At 34.8% G+C, this 21,890-nt stretch overlaps 3 protein-coding genes across 5 annotated transcripts; 2 read left to right on the top strand and 1 right to left on the bottom strand.

The window, feature by feature from the left end:
• Positions 1-1,975: 1,975 nt before the first annotated feature.
• On the bottom strand, positions 1,976-21,429 carry LOC124447522 (transient receptor potential cation channel subfamily A member 1-like). Of its 2 annotated transcripts, XM_046998475.1 has the most exons (12): positions 21,263-21,429; positions 10,242-10,359; positions 9,982-10,141; positions 8,366-8,452; positions 7,129-7,379; positions 6,025-6,319; positions 5,602-5,770; positions 5,129-5,356; positions 4,280-4,413; positions 3,896-4,135; positions 2,979-3,293; positions 1,976-2,516 (listed from the first exon to the last, which is right to left on the bottom strand). In XM_046998475.1, exons 1-12 carry the CDS (start codon positions 21,297-21,299, stop codon positions 2,169-2,171), a joined length of 2,382 nt encoding a protein of 793 aa, XP_046854431.1. In that variant the 5' UTR covers positions 21,300-21,429; the 3' UTR covers positions 1,976-2,168. The 2 variants fall into 2 exon arrangements, with proteins under 2 accessions (XP_046854431.1, XP_046854432.1); XM_046998476.1 differs by lacking the exons at positions 1,976-2,516; positions 2,979-3,293 and adding an exon at positions 3,342-3,454.
• Positions 9,077-20,645, top strand: LOC124447527 (52 kDa repressor of the inhibitor of the protein kinase-like). The gene is made up of 2 exons (XM_046998487.1): positions 9,077-9,080; positions 19,618-20,645. The coding sequence occupies exon 2, from the start codon at positions 19,622-19,624 to the stop codon at positions 20,531-20,533; it is 912 nt and encodes a 303-aa protein (XP_046854443.1). The 5' UTR covers positions 9,077-9,080; positions 19,618-19,621; the 3' UTR covers positions 20,534-20,645.
• On the top strand, positions 16,608-18,000 carry LOC124447529. 2 transcript variants are annotated; one of them, XM_046998491.1, is made up of 3 exons: positions 16,608-17,060; positions 17,474-17,540; positions 17,626-17,688. In XM_046998491.1, exons 1-3 carry the CDS (start codon positions 16,834-16,836, stop codon positions 17,626-17,628), a joined length of 297 nt encoding a protein of 98 aa, XP_046854447.1. In that variant the 5' UTR covers positions 16,608-16,833; the 3' UTR covers positions 17,629-17,688. The 2 variants fall into 2 exon arrangements, with proteins under 2 accessions (XP_046854447.1, XP_046854446.1); XM_046998490.1 differs by lacking the exon at positions 17,626-17,688 and adding an exon at positions 17,861-18,000 and having other exon boundaries at positions 16,613-17,060.
• Positions 21,430-21,890: the final 461 nt, after the last annotated feature.

Here is a 21,890-nt window from a genome sequence, read left to right as displayed (position 1 = left end):
TATGAATGCTAGATGAATAATGATTCAGAAGACAAACTCCAATCTGTTGCATTTGTATTTGGTTCAATCTACGTCTCACAATAGCTAATTTATATACTAGTGAAAAAAAGTATCAAAAATAGCTAAAACTAAATTTCAAAACATTGGAAACCACTATATGTGTACGAATTCCATAAGATTATTACAATAAATATTACAATTAACTAGACAACTGGTTACACTAAAAGTATGAATTTTCAAGATTAGAGAAGTATGTATTTGATACAGACGTATTTGAAAATAAAGTCAATTTCATTTCATTTCAAAACAGTTGTATTTTTCTGGCATTTCATGTAAAAGTTATTTTTTTGCTCAAAACAAAAATTTACCTCGTCTTTATTCATCTTCAAATGTTGGATTCTGTTAATAATGACACAAAGCAAATCCTCTATTCCGTTGGTGTTTCAGCTAACAGAGAAATCATAAAATGAAGTGGCGTATGGCAGGAATTCCTTCTTGAAATAGCAATCGATATCCTCCTTTGACACAATTGTTTCGTCTAATTCGGCAATCTAGAATTATTTTATTAATAAATATTTTATGAGCAAAATATTTCACACTAGCACAAAACGCTGCGTATTTTAGGTAAATTTTAATGATAGCTTTCGTAGAACAAATCGTAGGTTGAAAATGCTTGCAAACTGCACATAAGGTTGCAATTAGCCTTATCATTTGAAGAATAGATTCTTCATGTAGAGATGTGTACAACAAAATATACCAATGATACTATACTATCTAAATACCTTGTGTGAAGAAGTCGGTAAATCGAGTAGGTTCCACTGACCAGGAATAAAGAGCTTTTCTCCCATCAAGAAAAGTTCTCACGTCGTCTCCATAATCATTCAGCAATTTTCTGAAGTATATCGGAGTTGTTCTTTCAAACGAGCTATAAATGAAATATTAGCCAAACATAAACATCTCAAATCTTGCAGCAAACCTTTCTATTCAGTTTAGGAAGAGATCTCTTAAACATGATATCTTTCATTCAAAAAGCTTGTTATTCACCTTCCCATGTGAAGTTAACTGTAAGCAGAAATGTTGCTTGAGGAACTTTATGGCCGCATTCGTAAGTTTGATTTCCGAGACCGTTGACTACACTGACTAACAGACGAGTCAACACGACTGGCATGCGAAGGGTCATCCCAAGCCAAAGGTATTGATTTCTTGGTCATCTTGGATACTACGTACTCTCCTGATGATTGAAAAACAGTATATGTAAGCTCAACAACTTTCTTATGACTTTAAGTGCAGTTAATTTACCACTTGATACTTCTACAGTAGCAACAGGACATGAACATAATACATGATAATTATGCACTTGCATGATAAAAAACCAGATAAAATCTGCTATACACATTTAACGTAATGAACGCACACCACTTCCTCCTTCAAACAAGATCTTTTTGCAATGGATGGAAGCCATGCCACCAGAAAGAAACATTAAGAGCGTCAAAAATTTTTCCTTAAAGAATTCTTTACACTGACCAATAAATCTGGTCCAATTAAAAAACCGGATGGGATGTTCAAAACGCACTGTCCGATCTTCAATATCAAGATATCTATTAATGCGTTCGTAGCTTCTTGCTGCAGGGATTGCTTATAAAAAAGGAACCATCAAAATTTTCGTCCAAATTTCTTCTGCATTACCCCTTCGTGGTTTATCTAGAATTTGGTTAAAATAAACTTCAGCTTTTTCTCAAATTGAACCCAATTTATAAATTTTCCGCGAAACGTACGAACACGCAAAGAGATCAGAAAAACAATGCCGTTGCTATGTGAGGGGCACGTACCCCCTAAAATTTTTGTTCCTCTGCAAGTGCCTCCTCATTTGAATCTCGGATTGGGCTCTTAGGATGCAGCATTAGAAATTGAGAAAGCAGCACATGGCATTAGCGAGCTTTAGCTAGTCTCTCAAAATAAAAAAATAAAAATGAACTGGCTTTAGAGATCCATACTATTGCTATTGTTTTAATTATTTGGACTAATTTTTAGATTATACTAAATAAAGTTTTAAAACAACAAGCCTTACGCGTTGTACTAAAATATTTGCAGAAAACGTCCAAGATCTTAATTGTCAAATTTTCAGACACAATATTGTCAAATGGATTTGGTAAATATAATAGCCTTTTTTATGACACTAAAACATTTTTCTTATTATGAAAAACTTTATCAGCTTTCTCTATCACTTCCAAATGAAAGTCATTCATTTCTTTTTTTAATTTCTTGTGATGTTCTTCAATTCTAACTTTCAAAATTTCCTCAAGATGCTGTCGTGTTAGAGTGTCAGGTTCAACTTCATCATCGCTTTCCTCGTCATTGTAGAAAATGTTCATTTCTCCAGAAAAAAATCGATTCAAATTATCCTTAAACGTTTTTCTGCGATTTGGATATTCCGTGTACACAATTGGATATTTTCTTCGACGGAAACAAGGCAATCGAGCGAACAGCGAAGATTCTACTGCCATCATGAATCTCATCTGCAAAATTAGAGAGTTGGACATACGATTGTTCAGAATAATGGCGAGAGACTTGTCATGCGGAAACGGATTTGTGTTAAAAAACAATCGTCCAATATAAAATTTGAAATAAAGCCATATTTTTTAAATAAATCGTAAGTCATTTTTAAAAAGCTAAGCTACATGGCACTTCAACACTACTCCTTTAGTGCAAATATCAATTCTATTAAATTTCTACAATAAAAGTTTATTTAACTTGCACGTTAAAATATGAGCAATGAATATGTTTCATTTATTGAAGTTGAGCTTGAAAAACAGTTTGTTTTAAATTGACATCGACAAGGGCAAATCTGAGCTGCGACAAATAAAATTAAAGTTTTTAACTTGAAAACAGTTTGATGCTATTCTATAATGAACCCATTTCAAACAATAAAGTATAGTGTTAAAAATAAGTATGTCTTAAATGACACTACACAAACTTACATGTTGCTTGTGCCTTTGAACTGTGGCCATTTTTATCACGTCCTGGGTATCTCCGACAGCTAAGCCAATCAACACGTTGTTTACAACGATCACCATTAGTAGTAGGAAAATAATGAACATGGAGAGTTTGAAAGAATAAAAATTCTTGTAATAGCCAATGTTCAGGAATAAATCATCGTAACTGAAGTCACCAAGCATCGAAACAAACGTACTTAGTACAGCTATCGGAAAGTTCTCAAATCTCGAATGTTCAGCCAGCAGTAGGTAAAATGTTGATGCAAACGCCATACAGAACAACAAAATTATCAGAAGCATCTGCAATAACGAATATCAATTGTCCAAATTAGATCAAGGCAAAAAGTTGGCATAGCAGTCGGAAAACGACGTGTTATAAAAGTAAAGTTAGCAGGTATAGCGTTGTAATTACAATGTTTTAGGAAATTACATTTACAACAAGATGATTTTCAAGGCAGGTCCTACAAAAATAGGTAAAACGATCAAATAGTAGGCATTTTAAATAAAATTTGATTTCATCAACTAATAAAGGAAAACGTTTTGAGTGAGCGTGATGATTTAGAACCCAACCCCTAAGACTTTTCACTACCGTGTCATGTTGAGGCAAGGACGCCAATTTGAAAGGTGAAACGAAGAAGCAAATTTTAGTCCTAAATACATATCGGCAGTTTGGCCAACCATTCATATGACAATATAGCTCATATATATTGTGAGATTGGATTCAATATTTAAATTCTTTCCATCTTCATCAAATTTTTGTCTTTTTTTTTGTGATTTTCAATGTCAAAATGTTATTATTAAAAACTAAAAATTGGTGTATTTTACCCTTGAAAGTATAACACCACATATACAGTATGGGAACTACTCTACGCAACGTATATCTAGTTTATTTATTTTCTTACCTTCATTAAAGTTTTTGTTGTCTTCTGTATTGTTAAAATGTACGTGCCGATGTCAGGAATTCTTCGTAGAAACCAGATGAGATCAAACCAAGAAATGCAGATTGCAATTGCTGCTGCGCCAAACTGACGTTCGGTTTTCGTTTGTCTTATGGGGAATATGAAATACAGAACGCACAAAAACAAAGTCCATTCAAAGTAATTTGTCAGTTGCTTGAAATACTTCCAGCGATACGAATTCATCTAAAATCGGCGATGTATAGAATTTGTTAAGGAAAATTTATAATCCAATGAAAACCAGGCATTATTAAACACTTTCTTAGAGACGCAATCGCGTTTAAAACAGATAATTCATCTAAAATGTGTAAAATTTTATAGTCATCACACCTGCACAAATTCCTTGAGAACATTCAATACTGTTAAAGTAACAATGATAGAAGTGGCAATAACTGGTCCAGTGTCGTCAGGGTTTGCAATAGGTCGTGGATAATTTGTTGACAGTGTAGCATTTCTGGAGTGCTCTAGAATGGACGATAATCGCCATCTAAACAGTACTGAAAAACTTTTTGAGTTTTAACCTAATGGGAGTATTTTTGACAACGTATACAAAGACATACCATTCCCCTCTCTAACTACTTCTACCAAGTTAGACCAGTTTGTTCATTACGTTTTCAATAAACGTCGACGTAGTTTACGACAGTGAAAAAAATTAACGATAGTATTAGCGATAAGTTAGCTATTAATTTATTATGAGATAATTATGAGGTAGACTACGATAAATTAATGAACGATAAGTCAATTATTAGTTATGTTATATTCTTATATCATTATTTTAATTATTAGTTATTTTTGTTATAATTGTTATGATTGACAACTATGTTATTATTGTTGTTATAATTCATAGTTTTTTTATTAGCTGTATGCTATTGTGTTATTATTTTATTCAAAATTATTTTATATTTTATATAATATTTTAAAATATCTTATCTGAAGTTTATATCTTACTTTTTTTTCACACAAACGTATTATTTTTTCGCAGGTTTTATATATTTTACAATTTTTTAATAGAGAATTGTTACGTTATCTATAATCAACTATGAAGCAGTCGTTGAAGGTATTATCTAGATTGCTTTATTTCTGATGAACTGGATGTTATGGTTGGGATTTTAAACATGGAATACACAAAATTCAACAAAGCCTCTTCGAAGCTTATAAAAAAGTAACAGTATAGTTTACCGTTATTATGCAACCACTGTTTAGTAATTCCACCGCGTACCAATGCGACGTAAACATTAAATAAAATGTGAAAGCACGCGAAGAGGATAAAATCGATCAAAAAAATGTAACATCCTTTCTCTCGCCATTTAACACTCATATATTTCCTGCAAAGCTTGTGAGTCAAGCACTTCTCTTCGTCATTCTTCAGTATTGCTTTCAGTGCATGAAATGCAGGTGGATTAGAACCTAAAAATATCTAAAATATTGGCATTCTTTCCATGCACTCAATCACAATATACGGTATAAAATTTGTATTGAACCGGTATACGTCACACCAAGCAAGTGTGCAAACGCATGGTTAGGAACTAAAATAGGGTCTGCTTCTAATTCATGTAGTTTGTGAATTGTTGCGTTTTGAAACATAAAGGAATCGGGAGGAGTGTCGTAAGATGGCGATTATCGTAGGTAAATAAGGTAAACAATATCCACACCTGCATTATCAAAAAGAAAGAAATCGTACGTAACATTGTAGTCAAGCGAATGACGCTTGTCATCACTGGTCACAACACAACGATCGAGCAATAATTTGGCTTGATTGGGCATCTTCTCAGCAAGGTACGCAAAGCATTTCATCGCCCCATTCTTCCAATCACAAATGAGCTTAAATTAAGGAAACTTGAACTTAATAAATGACATTCTTTGTAAAGAAACTTGTGCTCTTCTTGGTGTACCATTAAAAGGAGCTTCACTAATCCACCACAGAGCCACATATTTTTTTTCTTTTAATGATTAATAACGTTGATTTGACAATCACTTGCCACATGAACAGAGCAATCACCAGACAAAAAGTAAATATTCATCCACTCAGCAGCGGAACACTTTTTGTATTTTACAATAAAAATCCTGTTACTTACGTCTTTCCAGTAGGTGCTCATCAGCAACTCGTTAACGACATACTCTTGTTTGTGAATTATAGCGACTTCCAGACAGTTTTTACCATCTGTACTTCTTGCTTGTGGATCAGCACCATTTTCCAGTAGAAATGAGACAATATTTCGGAAACCTTTGGCACAGGCAACATGTAATGGTGTTCTCTCTTCCATGTCTGTTGCATGTAACAGAGTGACTTCATCGACCACCAACAAGTCAACGTTGGATATAGACCCAGCCTGAGCAGCTTCGTGAAGCAATGTTGACTTGTTGTTATCTCTGACAATAAAATAAAATATAATTTTGTTGTTTTACCTTGCCAAGAGCAGGGGCGTCCAATTGTTGATATTTTATTTTAAAAAGTAAACTTTTTGAGAATTTACTTCCTTTGCAGGTTGAAGATAATATTGAGCATGCGTACGATTTTCAAGCACGAGTTACACTAAAGAGTTTGTTTTACAAGAGAATTGCTCATGGTGAAAATTAAAACAGTTTTTCAAGAATTAAATTATTAATTAAATTAAAATTATTAATCCTACGATAAAAATATAGATGAATGGCATCACTACCTCTTATTACAAACCTGCAATTTATATGTAAAGTCTTAATTAAGAATTAAATATAAAAAAATCGTCTTTTTGTAGGGGATTTTCAAAAATCAATCGTATTTATGCAATTATATAGAGCAGCTAAAGAAATTCAGTTCTCCATGAGGTAGATGCAAATAGCTCATTATTGTGCATACAACAGATTCAATTTGTTGAGATTTATTCTTTTCAAAGTGCTTTAGCACTATATCTTTGGTACTATGATTAAGGTGAATTCATATTTCCCTATTTACAAACAAACAATATAAATATTGAAAATCAAATATGAATATGTCCAAAAACATTTTCGAATCGAAACTAAAAGAACTGTAAGAAAATCTCTTGCATTATCTTTATCACTAGTTATATTCTCGAGTCCATCGAGTGCAAATGCTATTTGCAAACTTGCATCCTCACAATTAACTATAGCTACTATGGAAACGTTTTATGTAAGTAAATTAACCAACAACTCTCCAAACGTCTTTGTCTAATTATACATACGTTTCCAAAATGTTTGCACCGCGCGAGAGGAGAATGTCCAAAAGAAAGGATTCCTGAAGAGCAGCGGCATAATGCTGAGGTGATCTTCCTTCATCATCTTTATCAAAGAGGGATTCTGGACGAACCGAAAGAATATCTTGTACGATGTATGGATTGCACGAATCAACAGCACAATGAATCAATGTCTGTCCATTCTTAGAGCTACGAAGAGCGTAAACATTCTCATCCACACCAGCAAGAATTTGTAGGCTCTATAAAAAGAAAATAGTACTGTTGCTATCAGAAGAAAAAAATCAAACGAGTCGTTCAACCAAGTCGAAGCACGCTTTGCACCACTGGAATTGAGCCTATCTATAAGTTGAAGCCAAAAATAGGTCAAAATGAAAATTTAAATCAATAATTCAAACTGCTATTGTTTATTAAAAGGATAAATAACTAACCCCTAATGGCTGGCAGCTGATGTTCATGTTAAATTGATTCAGTTAGTCAGATAGATAGGCAGTCAGATAGATGGTTTATTTCATAAAAACCTTGCGGGCAATGGTCTAAATATGCTAATATTTACAAGTTGGAAACTTTTTTAGGCATTTCACTGATTGATGCTCTTGTTAAAATAGAATATACGGACAAAATCATGATGCTTAATGAAAGCTTTTGATCAGGAGACGGCAGAAGAAAATTGTTTTTGGGATGGAGAGACACAGCAATTATTAAACTAGAGACTGCAAAGCAGGGTGGATCATATAATTTTGATCGCTTGACGTTTTTGCCAGATTTATATTTAAGAAACAAAAGATGTGTAGTATGTTTGCACTGGCTTATGCAAACCGAAGAGACCTTTGGGAAAGTTAAGAGCAGATCAGTGCAAACCCAAAATCGAAAGAAATTAGGAATGGTATAAAAAGTGGAAGCACATTGACACCATAAATGTGATGCAATGTCCCGCTCCTCGTCGAACAGATTTTGTTAATATTGCTTTGAACACGGTTTAACTTGTGCATTGAAAACCAAACATTGTTTTCTTATCGTAGGCATTATGTTATTTCCTTATACTTTTGAAAATTTAGCACTGTTCTTCATCAGAGAATCTCAAATAACGACAGACAGCTAAGGCGAATTGCCTTTTCCGGAGGTTCAAAGATATAGGAGTTCTCGGAACAAACTTTCAATTTTTAAGAGGTTCTACGTCATCGTCTTTAAAGAGCAGATTATGATGAAAGGGAAAGATTTCAAATACCTTTCTTTGACTGTGCAATACAGCAACATGAGCTGGCGTGTGACCATTCAAATCTTCACTGTGGAGAGCTTCCATGAGCTGTTCATGCTGTTGAAAAAAAGAGAATAAAACAGGAAGAAATTCAATCAATGCTATTCTCGTTGTCGTGCTCATAAGCCTTTAATCTCGAGTCTCGTGAACGACAATTCAAGCATGGGAAATTAATTTATGAAATTGTACAACTGGAAAGAGCTACGTAAATTGCTGCAAGCTTGATTTCAGTTTTATTTTAAGCAATATTACTCTTAAAACAAAACTTGCTGCCTATTAAATTTTGGATTGCAACAGCGATTCTGGCTCAAACTTCATACATGGTTACTTTCTAGTCATAATGAACAAGCAATAAAATCCCATAATTAATAATTTCGATTGGAGAGTGTTTGACTTTCTGCAAAAAGTATTAACTCTGCAAATTCGACTTCAAACAGCAATTATGTATATAACTTCTGATATTTACGTAGGCAACATTTTAATTTCTACAAGCAAAGCGTATATTTGAAGACTCAAAAGTCGGGCAAATTATCAACATTTTTCAAGCGAAAAAAGAAAGTATCATGTGTAATTTCAAGTCAAAAATTCCGTCTTCCCATTGTGATTTGGGGAAATCATTTACTGCCCCACAGAAACGATAGCTCCCCTACGCCTATATGTGTAAAAGTGGACATTAAGCAGTGGCGTTGCCAGAGGTCGTCCTGGTCGTGCTGAGGACGTCCAAACATTTTTCAAACTAAGATTTTTTTAACCCACTAAAATTTCAATATTTGTTTATAAGGTTAACAGATATTAGCGAAAACAAAATCTTTTTCTAACGCTTCATTTGCGTTTTGAAATATGTACTTCATATTACTTACACTATATCACGTTTCCGCCCGAAAACTGCCCTAATCATTGCCTATAAGCACATGGAACAGCATTTGCCCGTTTTTGATCGTGCTCTACTCAGGCCGGCATGACCAAATTATATATTCCTAAGCGCTGATTGGCTAGAAAACCTTACGGCCTGTTAAAGTGGTTATAGCCAGCTCTAGTTTGGTCGTGCTGTGATCAGGCGAGAATGACCAAAACATAAATTACTAATAATATATAAGGCTGCATTGCGTCGTACGCATGCTCAATTGCCGAATATTTTCCTTTGGTCGTGCCAAAGTTTATTAGCACGAGTATTTCAAATATTGTCGAATTATTCATCGTTTTACTGTGTTATTGGATTTATTCTTGTCCGTGAACGTGGAAATCAATCAAAGACAACATTGACTAAAATTGTTATCATGCATAATTTACTGGGCGATTGCCAAAAGTATGAAATATCAAAGTCGCACATTAAAGCGTACATAAACGGCGGCACAGACAACTTATGTTGCCACCAACTGTACAGGAACTTCATGTTTGTTCTCGTTACAGCACGACCAGTTGTTTTTGTCTAGCTACGCCACTGACATTAAGCATTTTAATATTTTCGCCTTAGAATCTGAAGATGTCTTTATAGTTAGGCAACGTCCTCAATAAAAAACCTTTTAATTCAATTTTTTGTAATATTTTTTTATCACAATCGTATATGGCCACGACATAATACGTACCTTCTCAAAATGTTTTAAAAGAATTTCCAGTAGCTCCTCTCTTTGGACACTGAGATGAAATATATTTCTACGTATGTCATCGCTGTCTGCAATACTGAGGTGCTCATTCTTTGTCTTTTCAAGATATCGCTGCGTCATCAGAATGCCTCGTCGGACAGCTCTAATAAGATTGGCAAAGGAAAATTACAAGTTAATTGACACAAATGACACATAAATCATCAAAAGTTTAAATTGATCCAGAGAGTGTTTTAGCAACGTACCGAATCAATGGGTTCAATGGAGACTTTTTTGCCTTTAGACATGAGGTCGCAGAAGATTGCGTTTCTCCATTCGTATTTTTCCTTTCTATTAGTGGAGTGCTATAGTCCGATTTCATTTCTAGAGCATTTTAGAAAGGTATGTGTTCATGAGGTATCAATACTTCATTGATGGCGGCAGTAAGAAGCCAGACTGATTAATGGGAAAAATTTTAAAGAAACTATAATAAGACGTGGAAGATTGTATAAAGTGATTTAAATATGGTCAGTTCAAAAAAAATATAAATGAAGAGGGAGCCGTAACGTATTTTTAAATACAAAATTTTGATCATTTTTCTTAGCTATAGGCATATTAAGCAAATGTCTTTTCTTTTCACATGATACATAAATAACTTGATGGAAATAATGAGGCACATTCTGCGGACTCCAAAAATCAAATAATCATGAACACTAGTATCGTCATTGCCATTATCATTTTTTGCAACTATTAAGAGGCGGGTGGGGGGAGGCAAAACCTGACGTTTACTCTTCATTTGACTCTAAGGTTGTCGAAAGATCTGTCAACAACAATAGAAACAGTTTTTCTCAGGACTATACTAACCTGGAAGATCTACATCTCCAAACATGTAATATTACATGTTATTTGAAACGCTGCGGTGTCAAGGTAGTTTTTAACGATTTGTTTTTATATTGAATAATTTTAATCTTAAATTATACTGATCGGATTTTAGTTATTTGTTAAGAATATTTATCACCACTGCTATGGCAAAAAAAAAAAGAAATACAGCTGCTGATATATGTCCATGCGTTTATTGGAAACATGGTCTTTCAACTCTTACTAGCTCTTCGCTCAAAACCCAAAAAACTTCTCACCGAATGACTAACATTGGCCGTTTTTAGGCGGATAATACGTCTGGACGACTTAAGATGGATTTCTTAACTCGATGTGTCACTTAAATCGTCGGAAGGATAAAGAATTAGCTAAAGCAACGATTCGACAAATTAAAGCTGCAAACCTGTCTCTATTAATTGATTATGCTGATAGTGACTAAAACACCACATGAGTAAATATGAGTGGCATATACGAGTAACAAACGGGTACACACACGAGTGACATCTGTGTCCATGCGAATGACATACGAGTACGTACGAGTCACAAATGAGAAAATTGATACTTTTTTAAAGTTAGTTTGATTACTGCTTGTATTCGTCCGTGAAGACTATTTGCTGAATAGGTATATCATTTGCATACAACATTCCTTTGTATGTTTAAAGAATGTGGTCAACCAAGATGTATTGCGCGTTAATCACAGCGTGACACATAGAGATTATAAATAATAATAGGGTGGCATTGATGAAGAATTTAGGCGACGCGTGAATTGGGGGGCAAATTTAGGTTCCAGACAAAAACACGAAGTAAACAAATGATGTTTTTCCCGTCTGCTTCGAGTTTTGGATTCTTTGTGAACATACTTTAATAAGTTTTTTTGCGTTAGTGCTTCTTTATAGCGAGCTCTTAAAATGATTGTATGCTGTTTATAATCTCCGTATGCTTTGTATGTTTTAATTAAAATACACGCAATGAAAACTTATGTTATTCTTTTTTGTTTTTCTGTTTTTACAACCCACATATTCACATAATTTAACCATTTTTAACATTTTTGCGGTATGGATGACAAATATGTCTTTTTTGAAGTCTGTTAGCAGTTGAATTAAAGACGAAAAAGAACTTCTTATCAATCAACGCCTTGCGGAGAGTCTAAAAGAAACACAAACAAGTTTTGACAAAAACGAGTGGCTTAAACCACCTAAAATTAAGAAAAAAAGGAAAGCATTGTTCAACAATTAGATTGTGATAGTATTTAATATGGTATTTACGCATAATATATACAAAAAAGTGAGAAAAGATGGTTGACCACTGTAGCTTAACATCCGCGAATGAATTTTGCCCCCCAAAAACGCGTACAATATTTTGAACTATAGATTATATTACGATGCCACCTCTAGTATTATTTATAATCTCTACGGCGTGACGGCCATTTTGTGGATCGAGAAAATGGCGGATTTTGTTACAGTAGTCCGTGCAACTAAGACGATTCGACGAACAAAAGTACTTATTACAAAATAGAGTTTTCAATCAATGCTTTTTTTGCTAACTTTTCAAACAAATTAGACGACGTAGTAGCGAAATTGATGACAGCGTGCCGCAATCAAAAAGTAACGATAAAAGCACAAACAAAAGCGCGCAATGCAACTTTTTGACACACATTCTTTAAATTCAATTTGGTATCTGTTGTGCATAAAATCTAATTTTACAAAAAAGTTTGAATAACTATATAACGGAAGTATTGTAAGGGTACTATTGTTTAAATGTATCAATTGTTTGAATTAGAATGTTAGATAAAACAGTTCAACCCATGATAATTGAGAATATGTTTTTAATATATAACATGTGCTCTTTTACAAGACGGAACAACAAAAACATAAATACATTGGTCACGTGATTAATAGTCTTGGGTCTAGTTGAGAGTTATACAATATGATCATTTCCTTTTAACACTCCCACTTAACGATCAACTAAATTACTCATTAAGTTAGATTTGTTTTACACCAAGGGATCTCTAAAACGTTTATATGTAGGCTTGCTTAATGGTTTAGTCATAATGTCAGCAATTATTGATTCTGTAGGACAATAATTTACGCATATTGCGTTCTTATTAACTTGCTCTCTAATAAAATGATAGGATATGTCGATGTGTTTTGTGCGTTTATGAAGTTTAGGATTCTTGCACAATTGAATAGAACCTTGATTATCTTCCTAAATGGCTGTGGGGACAGGTTTCAACAATTCAATATCATTCAGTAGTCTTCTTAGTCTGATGCACTCTTGTGAAGCTGAACTCAAAGCGATATATTCGGCTTCAGTTGTAGATCTTGACACAGATGTCTCTCTTTTACTGCACCATCTTATCGTGCTGTTTTGAATTTGAAAAACATACCATGATGTAGAACGTCTTGCCTCTATAGCACCGCCCCAATTGGCGTCTGCAAAACCACACAAACCAGAATCTTTTCCATTTGCAGTAAACAAAAGACCATACTCCATCGTTCCTTTGATATAACGAAACACTCTTTTTACTGCTTGCCAATGATCTTTACCTGGTCTGGACATATACTTAGATAAAGTTGCGACGGCCGCAGCTAAATCTGGACGAGTTGCAACAGTTGCATATGTTAAGCAACTTATAGCCATTTGATATTTTTGAACATCTACCGGCTTCTCATCATCAGACAATGATACAAACTTCTTTGAGCTTCTCTAAGAAAATTTTCTTCAAATGTCGCTCCCACTGGTTGAAGGTGCTGATGAAGATGAATTCCATGCGATTCACCAATCCTCAAGAAAGACAACATCCCTGCTTCAAAAAATCTTTTGACTGAGTGCATCAAACAATTTGTAGCCTTTTGTCCCTTCGGAATATCCGATGAAGATACACTTCTTTGATTTGTCTGAAAAATTCTTTCATTGACTTGCAGGCACGTAAGCATAAGCTAGGCATCCAAATACCCTTAGATTAGAAATATGTTCATTATGTTCATTTCCTTTTAACATCAATAACGGTAAAAAAAGCTCTAAACATGGCAAACCGCCAAACCTGGGATTAAAAAATGGAGCAAATTCAAAATATTGATTGATAAACATTTAAATAAACCTTGCCAACGCATTGTCAAAAGTCACTCGCACAGGCATGTAAATTTTTTTGTCTCCCATTCATATCACGCGAGCACAACGTATGAAGTTTATGAGAACGTCTTAAAGTACTTTATTTAAGCTAATTTGCAATATTTGCTCAAACAACAAACCACCTATATATGCTATTCACCCGTCTTGCTCCTAAGAGTATCTAACTGTACCTTGCAAAAATTGCTGACAAGTACGCTGGGGCAGCCCTTCCCCTCCCTATAGTATCTTCTAGTTTATAAATTACATTATAAAAGTGGATAATGAGTTAATCAATGAGCAATTTGATTGCTTCCCTACTAGATTGATATTAGCTCGTATCTCTCTGGTAGAAATAATAGCAAATTCCATCGCCTAAAAACGTATAATAATGGGGTTTTATGTACTGCTGAAACTCTACGAAAATTTCTGAGCAATACAACCGTTATTGATACATTCAAACACATTTATAAACTTAGATATTATGCACAACATATTAAAGGATATCAGCCTGCATTGCAGACTATTTATAATGATATATAGTCTGCAATGCAGATTAAACTGATACCAAATTGAGTTAAAACATACAATAAATGTTATATGTAAATGAAGTACATTTTCAGCATTTAAATCAATCTAATAATCTCCCCAGACGAAAATAAGCAGTAGTCAAACTAACTTTGAACAAAGTATCAAATTTCTTATTTGTGACGCGTATGTACTCGTATGTACTTGTATGATACTCGTATGTAGTCCAATGTAACTCGTGTGCACTCGTATGTCACTTCCATGTATTCGTATGTTACTCGTATTCACTCGTGAGGGGTTTTAGTCAGTGGCGGATCTAGGGTACCTCAAGACCCTCACGCGAGGTACATAAAATTTTCAAAGAATTACGTAATAATTGAGATCATAGGTTTTAGTCCAGTTAACTGAGTTAAGTTACTATTTGCGATCAGCGTTCAGTATCTGATCGCAAAATACTCAAATCTGATTCCTACGGTGGCCGGTACGGGTCACCAGAAAAATAATTTAGAAAACATAACAAACAATAAGAAAACGTCACTCAAAATCATAATACACATTTCAAAATACTCACTACACATTTGAAAATACTCGCTACACATTTGAAAATACTCACTACACATTTGAAAATACTCGCTACACATTTGAAAATACTCACTACACATTTGAAAATACTCACTACACATTACAAAATACTCACTACACATTTCAAAATACTCACTACACATTTCAAAATACTCACTACACATTTCAAAATTCTCGCTACACATTTCAAAATTCTCGCTACACATTTCAAAATACTCGCTACATTCGTCCCAGTCTTACCCTGGTCTGGCCTGCCCACGGTCATCATTAGTTTCCATCTACGAAACTGACATGACATCATAAAGTAAGCATATTAAATATATAATTCCGCATTTCACAAGGCAAACAAAATGGGACATTGGGATAATAGCATGAAAATATTGGCTCAACTCTAATCAGAAATTCTTCCAGGGTTTTGCTGGACTTGGTCGGGCAACAACATTAGTAGACGATCTACATATCGCCAGCAAATGTATTTGCAGTGGCTTTCGACACATGTCCGTACTTTAATAGCAAAAATTTGAGTATATGAATTTGCATTCGCTATGTCGCGTACGTACTGGTGTGATGCGTTACAAAAATAACAAGGAAACCAAAGAGGAAATTTACACATAGTGATATAATTTGTTGCACAAGAAACGCCAAAGAAAATGAAAAGTTCGGTAATTTCGAGTAAACGCAATAAATTTAGAACTTCAATACCAGTCACGTCAATAAGTGCATTAGTTAAACTAATGACTGTCGAATATCACCAATACAAATACAATTACATGTAATCTGTAGATTGACCACTCATGTTGTGTTGTCTAAACAAGACCAAGAAATCCCTAGAAGAAATATTACTAATAGTTCATGTACGCGTATCGCATATTTTGATGCTATTGTGGCAATATGTTTGTCTATGTGCCGAATTCCACACAGACAACATATCGCCACAATAGCATCAAAATATCCTTACGCGAACTGAACTGTTAGTAATATCGGAAACGTATATTTATATTAGCTTCTGCCATCACTTCAATTTCGTAGATGTAAACTAATGACGACCGTGGGCAGGCCAGACCAGGGTAAGACTGGGACGAATGTGTAGTGAGTATTTTGAAATGTGTAGCGAGAATTTTGAAATGTGTAGCGAAATGTGTAGTGAATTTTGAAATGTGTAGTGAGTATTTTGTAATGTGTAGTGAGTATTTTGAAATGTGTAGCGAGTATTTTGAAATGTGTAGCGAGTATTTTGAAATGTGTAGCGAGTATTTTGAAATGTGTAGTGAGTATTTTGAAATGTGTAGTATGATTTTGAGTGATGTTTTCTTATTGTTTGTTATGTTTTCTAAATTATTTTGTCGTGACCCGTACCGGCCACCGTAGATTCCAGTTTTTATAGTTTGCTTTTTGAAGCAAAGCGATTTTTTTGAGGTACTTGTGAGCGGCTACTGAGGTACCCAAGCTTGAATGAGCATTTTGATTGGCTAAAACTTGCAGTTACCATGGTTTCTGAGGGACTTGAGGAAATTTTGAGGTACCAAGGAAAATTTTGAGGCATAAGGAGAATATTTTGAGGCACTAGCTGGTTTTTGACCTTGAACTTTGTTTGGAATAATGTCTATGATTGGTTACGATGTTCCATGTTTATTCTAACAGTGCATTTTATTGGTGCATTTTATCAACTCCCTCAAGTACAGCAAGCGTACCTCACTATTTTCGACTTTCGACTTTCGAGATACTAGTATCGTTAACATTTACCGCACGCAATTTCTTCTGAAAATGGATAGAGATTGTTTTCTAGAAGCCCAAGAGGCAATGAACAGCAACAACAAAGAAGCTCTGTTGCTTCTGTACAACGAGCTACGCGGGCAGTTGAATTCAAAGCCAAGATGTTCATCTTACTTGCTTCGATCAAAACTGGGCAATTCACTGTACCGGCATATTGTCGCTGAGACATATATTCCAAGCAGTATGAAATCGCAGGGAAAGATCTACACTGCAATCAGGTAACGATGTGTTGATATGGCTGTTCAATTTAGCTTTTATTCTACTTCTGTCCGATTACGATGCTTTATCTGAATTTTTAATAAGCTTGTCAATATCTGATGTTTTGTAATTCTTATATTTTGCATTACTTGCCAGTGCAGAAATCCTTCGTTTACCAATCGAAGTTTGTATTTTATTCGAACAATTAAATAAGCGAATAATAACTTATAAATTTAACTGAAATACTGGTATACTATTTATGTAAGGAAAATTAAGAATCTGAATGAATAACTTTATATGGCAATGTTACATGTGCTTAGCTGTTTTTAAATACGTAATATAACATTATTGGATGTTTAATATTTAAAGTTACGCTGTTTAGTACAACACAAAAGAAATTTAAACTAAAGAGGGATTATTTTGAACCTTGTAGATCTCAAGCATCAGGGAATTGTCTTTACAGCTCAGTATCTTTGCTGCTTGTAGGAGACAACAGCTTAGTAAGTATTTTAAAAATACTGACTTCCCTTGAGCTATACCTTCATTGTGATTTTTACAATAAACATCCTGCATTTTCTTTGGCAGTGACTGAGCACCATGACCTTAGTCTTGTTAATCTTTTGCCATTATCAGTATCGGCCTCATGTTTAGATTCCTTAAAGAATGAGGATTTAATTAAGCAAGAAGCTATTTTAAATTGTTATGATGGTACCTGGTCACCTTTCTTGTGTATTCTGGGCTTATCATCAGTTATTGGTAATGAAATATTTACTTATTATCCAGATTGTGGGGACATAAGACCCAAATTACTTTTTGATAGACATGTAAACCCTCGCTTGGCAAATGAAGCAATTGTGAAGGATGTTGCTGTTCACATATTATTCTGCTATGAAGGCAAGGTTAAGTCTGGCGAGAGCTTTTTGCCAAACCATTATGTTCCTCTTCTTTGCTCAACAAAAATGAAAACATAAAGTGTGTAACAAAAGCGCAAGCATCCTGACAACTCTTCTCTACAAGAACACCAAGATATTAAGCGATTCTTCCAGCTGTCTTGCATTGATAAACCTTCTAACAGTAATTTTAAAACTGATAAGTCTAGCCTTAGCACCTTATGTATTGACAAGTCTTCTTCTCTTGATGCAACTTGCTACAAAAAAACCCCTTCTGATAAAATAGTGTCATTTAGTGAGGCTTCTTCTCTTGTTGACTGTCATATTCCCCTTAATTTTGATGTTGCAACTTTCAGAGAAAAAAGAAAAGGCATGAGCAATGGGGAAATTTACAATCTCATAGTAAATGTTTATAGACCAGATGAAAATTTTGAATTCCCAAAAACGAATGGAAGATCTTTTTGTTATGATTGGTTAGAAAGGTATGAATGGTTATGTTATTCTCCATCCTTGGATGGGGGTTTTTGTTTGCCATGTGTCCTTTTTGGTGATAATTTTAAAGATAAGGCCTCAAAAATTTCCAACCTATTCTCTCAGCCACTTCGTCGTTGGACAGATGCATCCAAAATGCTAAAACGTCATGATGGCAAAGAGAGTGATGGCAAAATGAGTTTTCATGGTTTGAATGGTTTGCATGCTTCTACATTTCCAGTTTATTCTGCCTTCAAATCTAACATGTCTGGTAAAACAAAAGGCATTAATGTTATTATTGATTCTAAGGTTAAGAAAGAAGTTGAAGGTAACCGGGCTAAATTAAGTTCAATTACCGATACGGTCTTAACATGTGGTCGTTTGGGCTTAGCCTTTAGAGGTCATCGTGATGATGGGCACTATCATCCTGAAACTGGTAATTTTTCTGCAGGTGGTGTTGGGAATTTTGTTGAACTTCTTAATTTTAGAGTGTGTGCTGGGGACAAGGTGTTAGAGGACCATCTGAATTCATGTGGTAGGAATCAGACGTATATTTCTAAAACTTCCCAGAACAAGCTTATTAAATGCTGTGGTGAAGTAATAACAGATAAAATCATTTCTGACTTAAAAGCAAGCAGGTTCTACTCTGTAATTGCTGATGAGGCTCGAGACATCTCAAATACTGAACAGATGTCTCTTGTTTTGTGTTTTATCGACCAAAATATAGATATTAGGGAGGAGTTTGTTGGATTTCTTCCTTGTAAATGAGGCTTAAAAGGTGAGCAGCTTGCTAAGGTTGTTCTTGATGCTTTAGGCAACCTTGGTCTTTCTATTGCTGATTGTAGAGGACAGGGATATGATGGGGCAGGTGCTGTTGCTGGTCATATTAATGGGATGGCTGCTCATTTGCGTCGTTTGAATGATAAGGCTCTTTTTACCCATTGCTACAGCCACAGATTAAATTTAGCGATTTGTGAGTCTATTAATATAATGGATGTAAAATCGATGCTCAATAGAGTTAAAAAAAGTTTCTGATTTTTTTAATATTTCCCCTACACGACAAATACCTTTAGAAAAGAATATTGACCTTCATGGTTCTTTATCAGCCGGTAGGAAAAAGAAATTAATAGATGTGTGTCGAACTAGGTGGGTTGAGAGAATCGACGGCTTAGATACTTTCCAGCAGCTTCTTATTCCTGTTTTTTAAAACGTTGAGAGAAATGAAGAAAAATGTAGATAAAGATCACAGTCTCAATGTTTCTTCGGATGCCTCTGAACTTCTTGATCTTTTGGAAAAGTTTGATTTTGTTGTTGCCCTGGTTATTTGTAGAAATGTGTTTGATTCTACAATTGGTGTTACTCAGCTTCTTCAAGGGAAGAGTATTGACATTATGGATGGTTTACATCTTATTACATCGTTGAAAACTTTTGTTGTTAATGTTACGAATTCCATTGATAAGTATCACGATACATGGTATGAAGAGTCTCTCGCACTGGCTCGAGAATTAGATATTGATGAAGCAAAGCCAAGGACAGTGGGAAGACAGACAACACGAGCTAATGTCCCCTATAAAACTACATCTGAGTACTATAAAAGAATTTTTTCTATTCCACTTGTTGACCACCTAAACTCTGCGTTGAAAGCTCGTTTCAATACTGATAGCGTTAATGTGTACAATGGGCTTAGCATTGTACCATATAAAATGATTTCTCTTCTTAACAATGGCATGAATTGGAAAGAAAAATTCAAAGTTGTTTCCAATTTTTATCACGATGACCTACCCATTCCATTGGCCTTATACTCAGAGATTTTGCTTTGGGAAACTTATTGGGTTGATTACGAAGGAACCATTCCAGACTCAATTTCAGCAACTTTAAAAGCTTTAAAATTTGAAGGCTTTGAAAACATCAAAATTATTCTTCGTATTCTTGGAACCCTTACTATCACATCTTGCGAATGCGAACGCTCTTTCTCAGTTTTGCGCGAACTGAAAAATTATAAGCGAAGTACGATGGTTTCAGAGCGTCTAAACGGTTTGGCCATGATGAGAGTTCATCAAGAAATTGTGCCCGAAACGTCAGAAGTTATCGACAGATTTGCTATGGATAACACAAGATTAAAGTTCGTATAGTCATTATTAACAACAATCAAACATCAAACATGAAAACAAGAAACTTAAAATAATAGCATCATTAAGGCAAAGTTTCGCAACCATTTAACTAAATGGCAGTCAAGTTGACTGTCCATGTCTGGCTGCTTTTTAGAAGCATGCCTAGGCATGCTGATGAGCTCTGATATTGAGCGAAACAGTCAGAATTATTGATTGTATTAAGTGCTTCTTTAATCCGAAATCCTTGTTTTGCCACTGCTTCTTTTAAGCGCCGCCCCCTGTTACCGCGCTGCTCTTACGATCAAAAAAAGTTACAGCGCTGCGGCGCTAAAACGAGCACTCATAGTAATGCTACTTTGAGGGAGGTAAACGATTGGCCTGTATCCGCCACTGGTTTTAGTCATCGATTTTGTGGTAAGTCGACCATTCTTTGTGCTTGACAGTTTACATACAGTTGGACGTATTACTGTCCAGACGTATTTGCCTTTCTAAGCATAAAAACGGCCAACATACATTAATTTATATACACTGTATGACACATCAGCATCAGTGAGCTCTCTTTCATTCATCATTTCGAGCAATCTTCATTTACCCGACAGTTGCAGTAATAGTAATAGTAAAGATCCTCATATTATTCACAAAAATGAACATGCATTGTCGTTGCCATGAAAAATTTAGCCAAAACACCATTGGCGAATGGCATTAATATGAAAATTGATTTGTATGTACATTTTCAACGGAACACAGTACCTTTCTTTCGGTCTTCGATGAGGGAAGTTTGTGACATATTGTTCAGTGTTCCTCGAATATTGATATATATACGTAAAACGCTTGGCCCGAAGGTTATAGAGACCCGAGCTTATACTGACTTGAAATTTGAAGCGAAAGCCACAAATTCATCAGCTAGCTGTATTGACCTTTTTGACCTAACATAATTTGCATAATTTTGCATGTAGTAATCATGCATGTCATAATATTAATTCTTTCCTGTCATCAGCACGTCACTACGGATTAACATGAGAAGCACGGGCGCGCTTTTCCATAGCCATTGTACGTTCGCCTTTCGTAGCCGTAACATCGAAGACCTTCAATAGTCCAGGCGGTGAGTGAGGTAGGTATCACCTGAGCGGGTAATTTACGGGAGTAGGACTATCTAGACCAGTTTTTGGGGTAGAACACGAATCCGCATGTTATTCAGTCCGACAAGGCTGCTTTTAAGAGTTATTTCCAGTATTGCGCAATTCAGCCTCATTTTCATGCAAAATCAAACGTTTTTAAGATTTAGCTATTATTATTAATAAAAGCACAGACGTGATACCTACCTATTAATAATAATAATAAAAAGACGTACACTGGACCAGTTTTAGAATTAGAAGTG

The sequence above is a fragment of the Xenia sp. Carnegie-2017 genome, unplaced genomic scaffold (assembly GCF_021976095.1).
Source record: "Xenia sp. Carnegie-2017 unplaced genomic scaffold, XeniaSp_v1 HiC_scaffold_22, whole genome shotgun sequence".
Taxonomy (NCBI): Eukaryota; Metazoa; Cnidaria; class Anthozoa; order Malacalcyonacea; family Xeniidae; genus Xenia; species Xenia sp. Carnegie-2017.
Note: the sequence above shows the minus strand (reverse complement) of the source record. Positions and strands in the feature narration are given on the sequence as shown.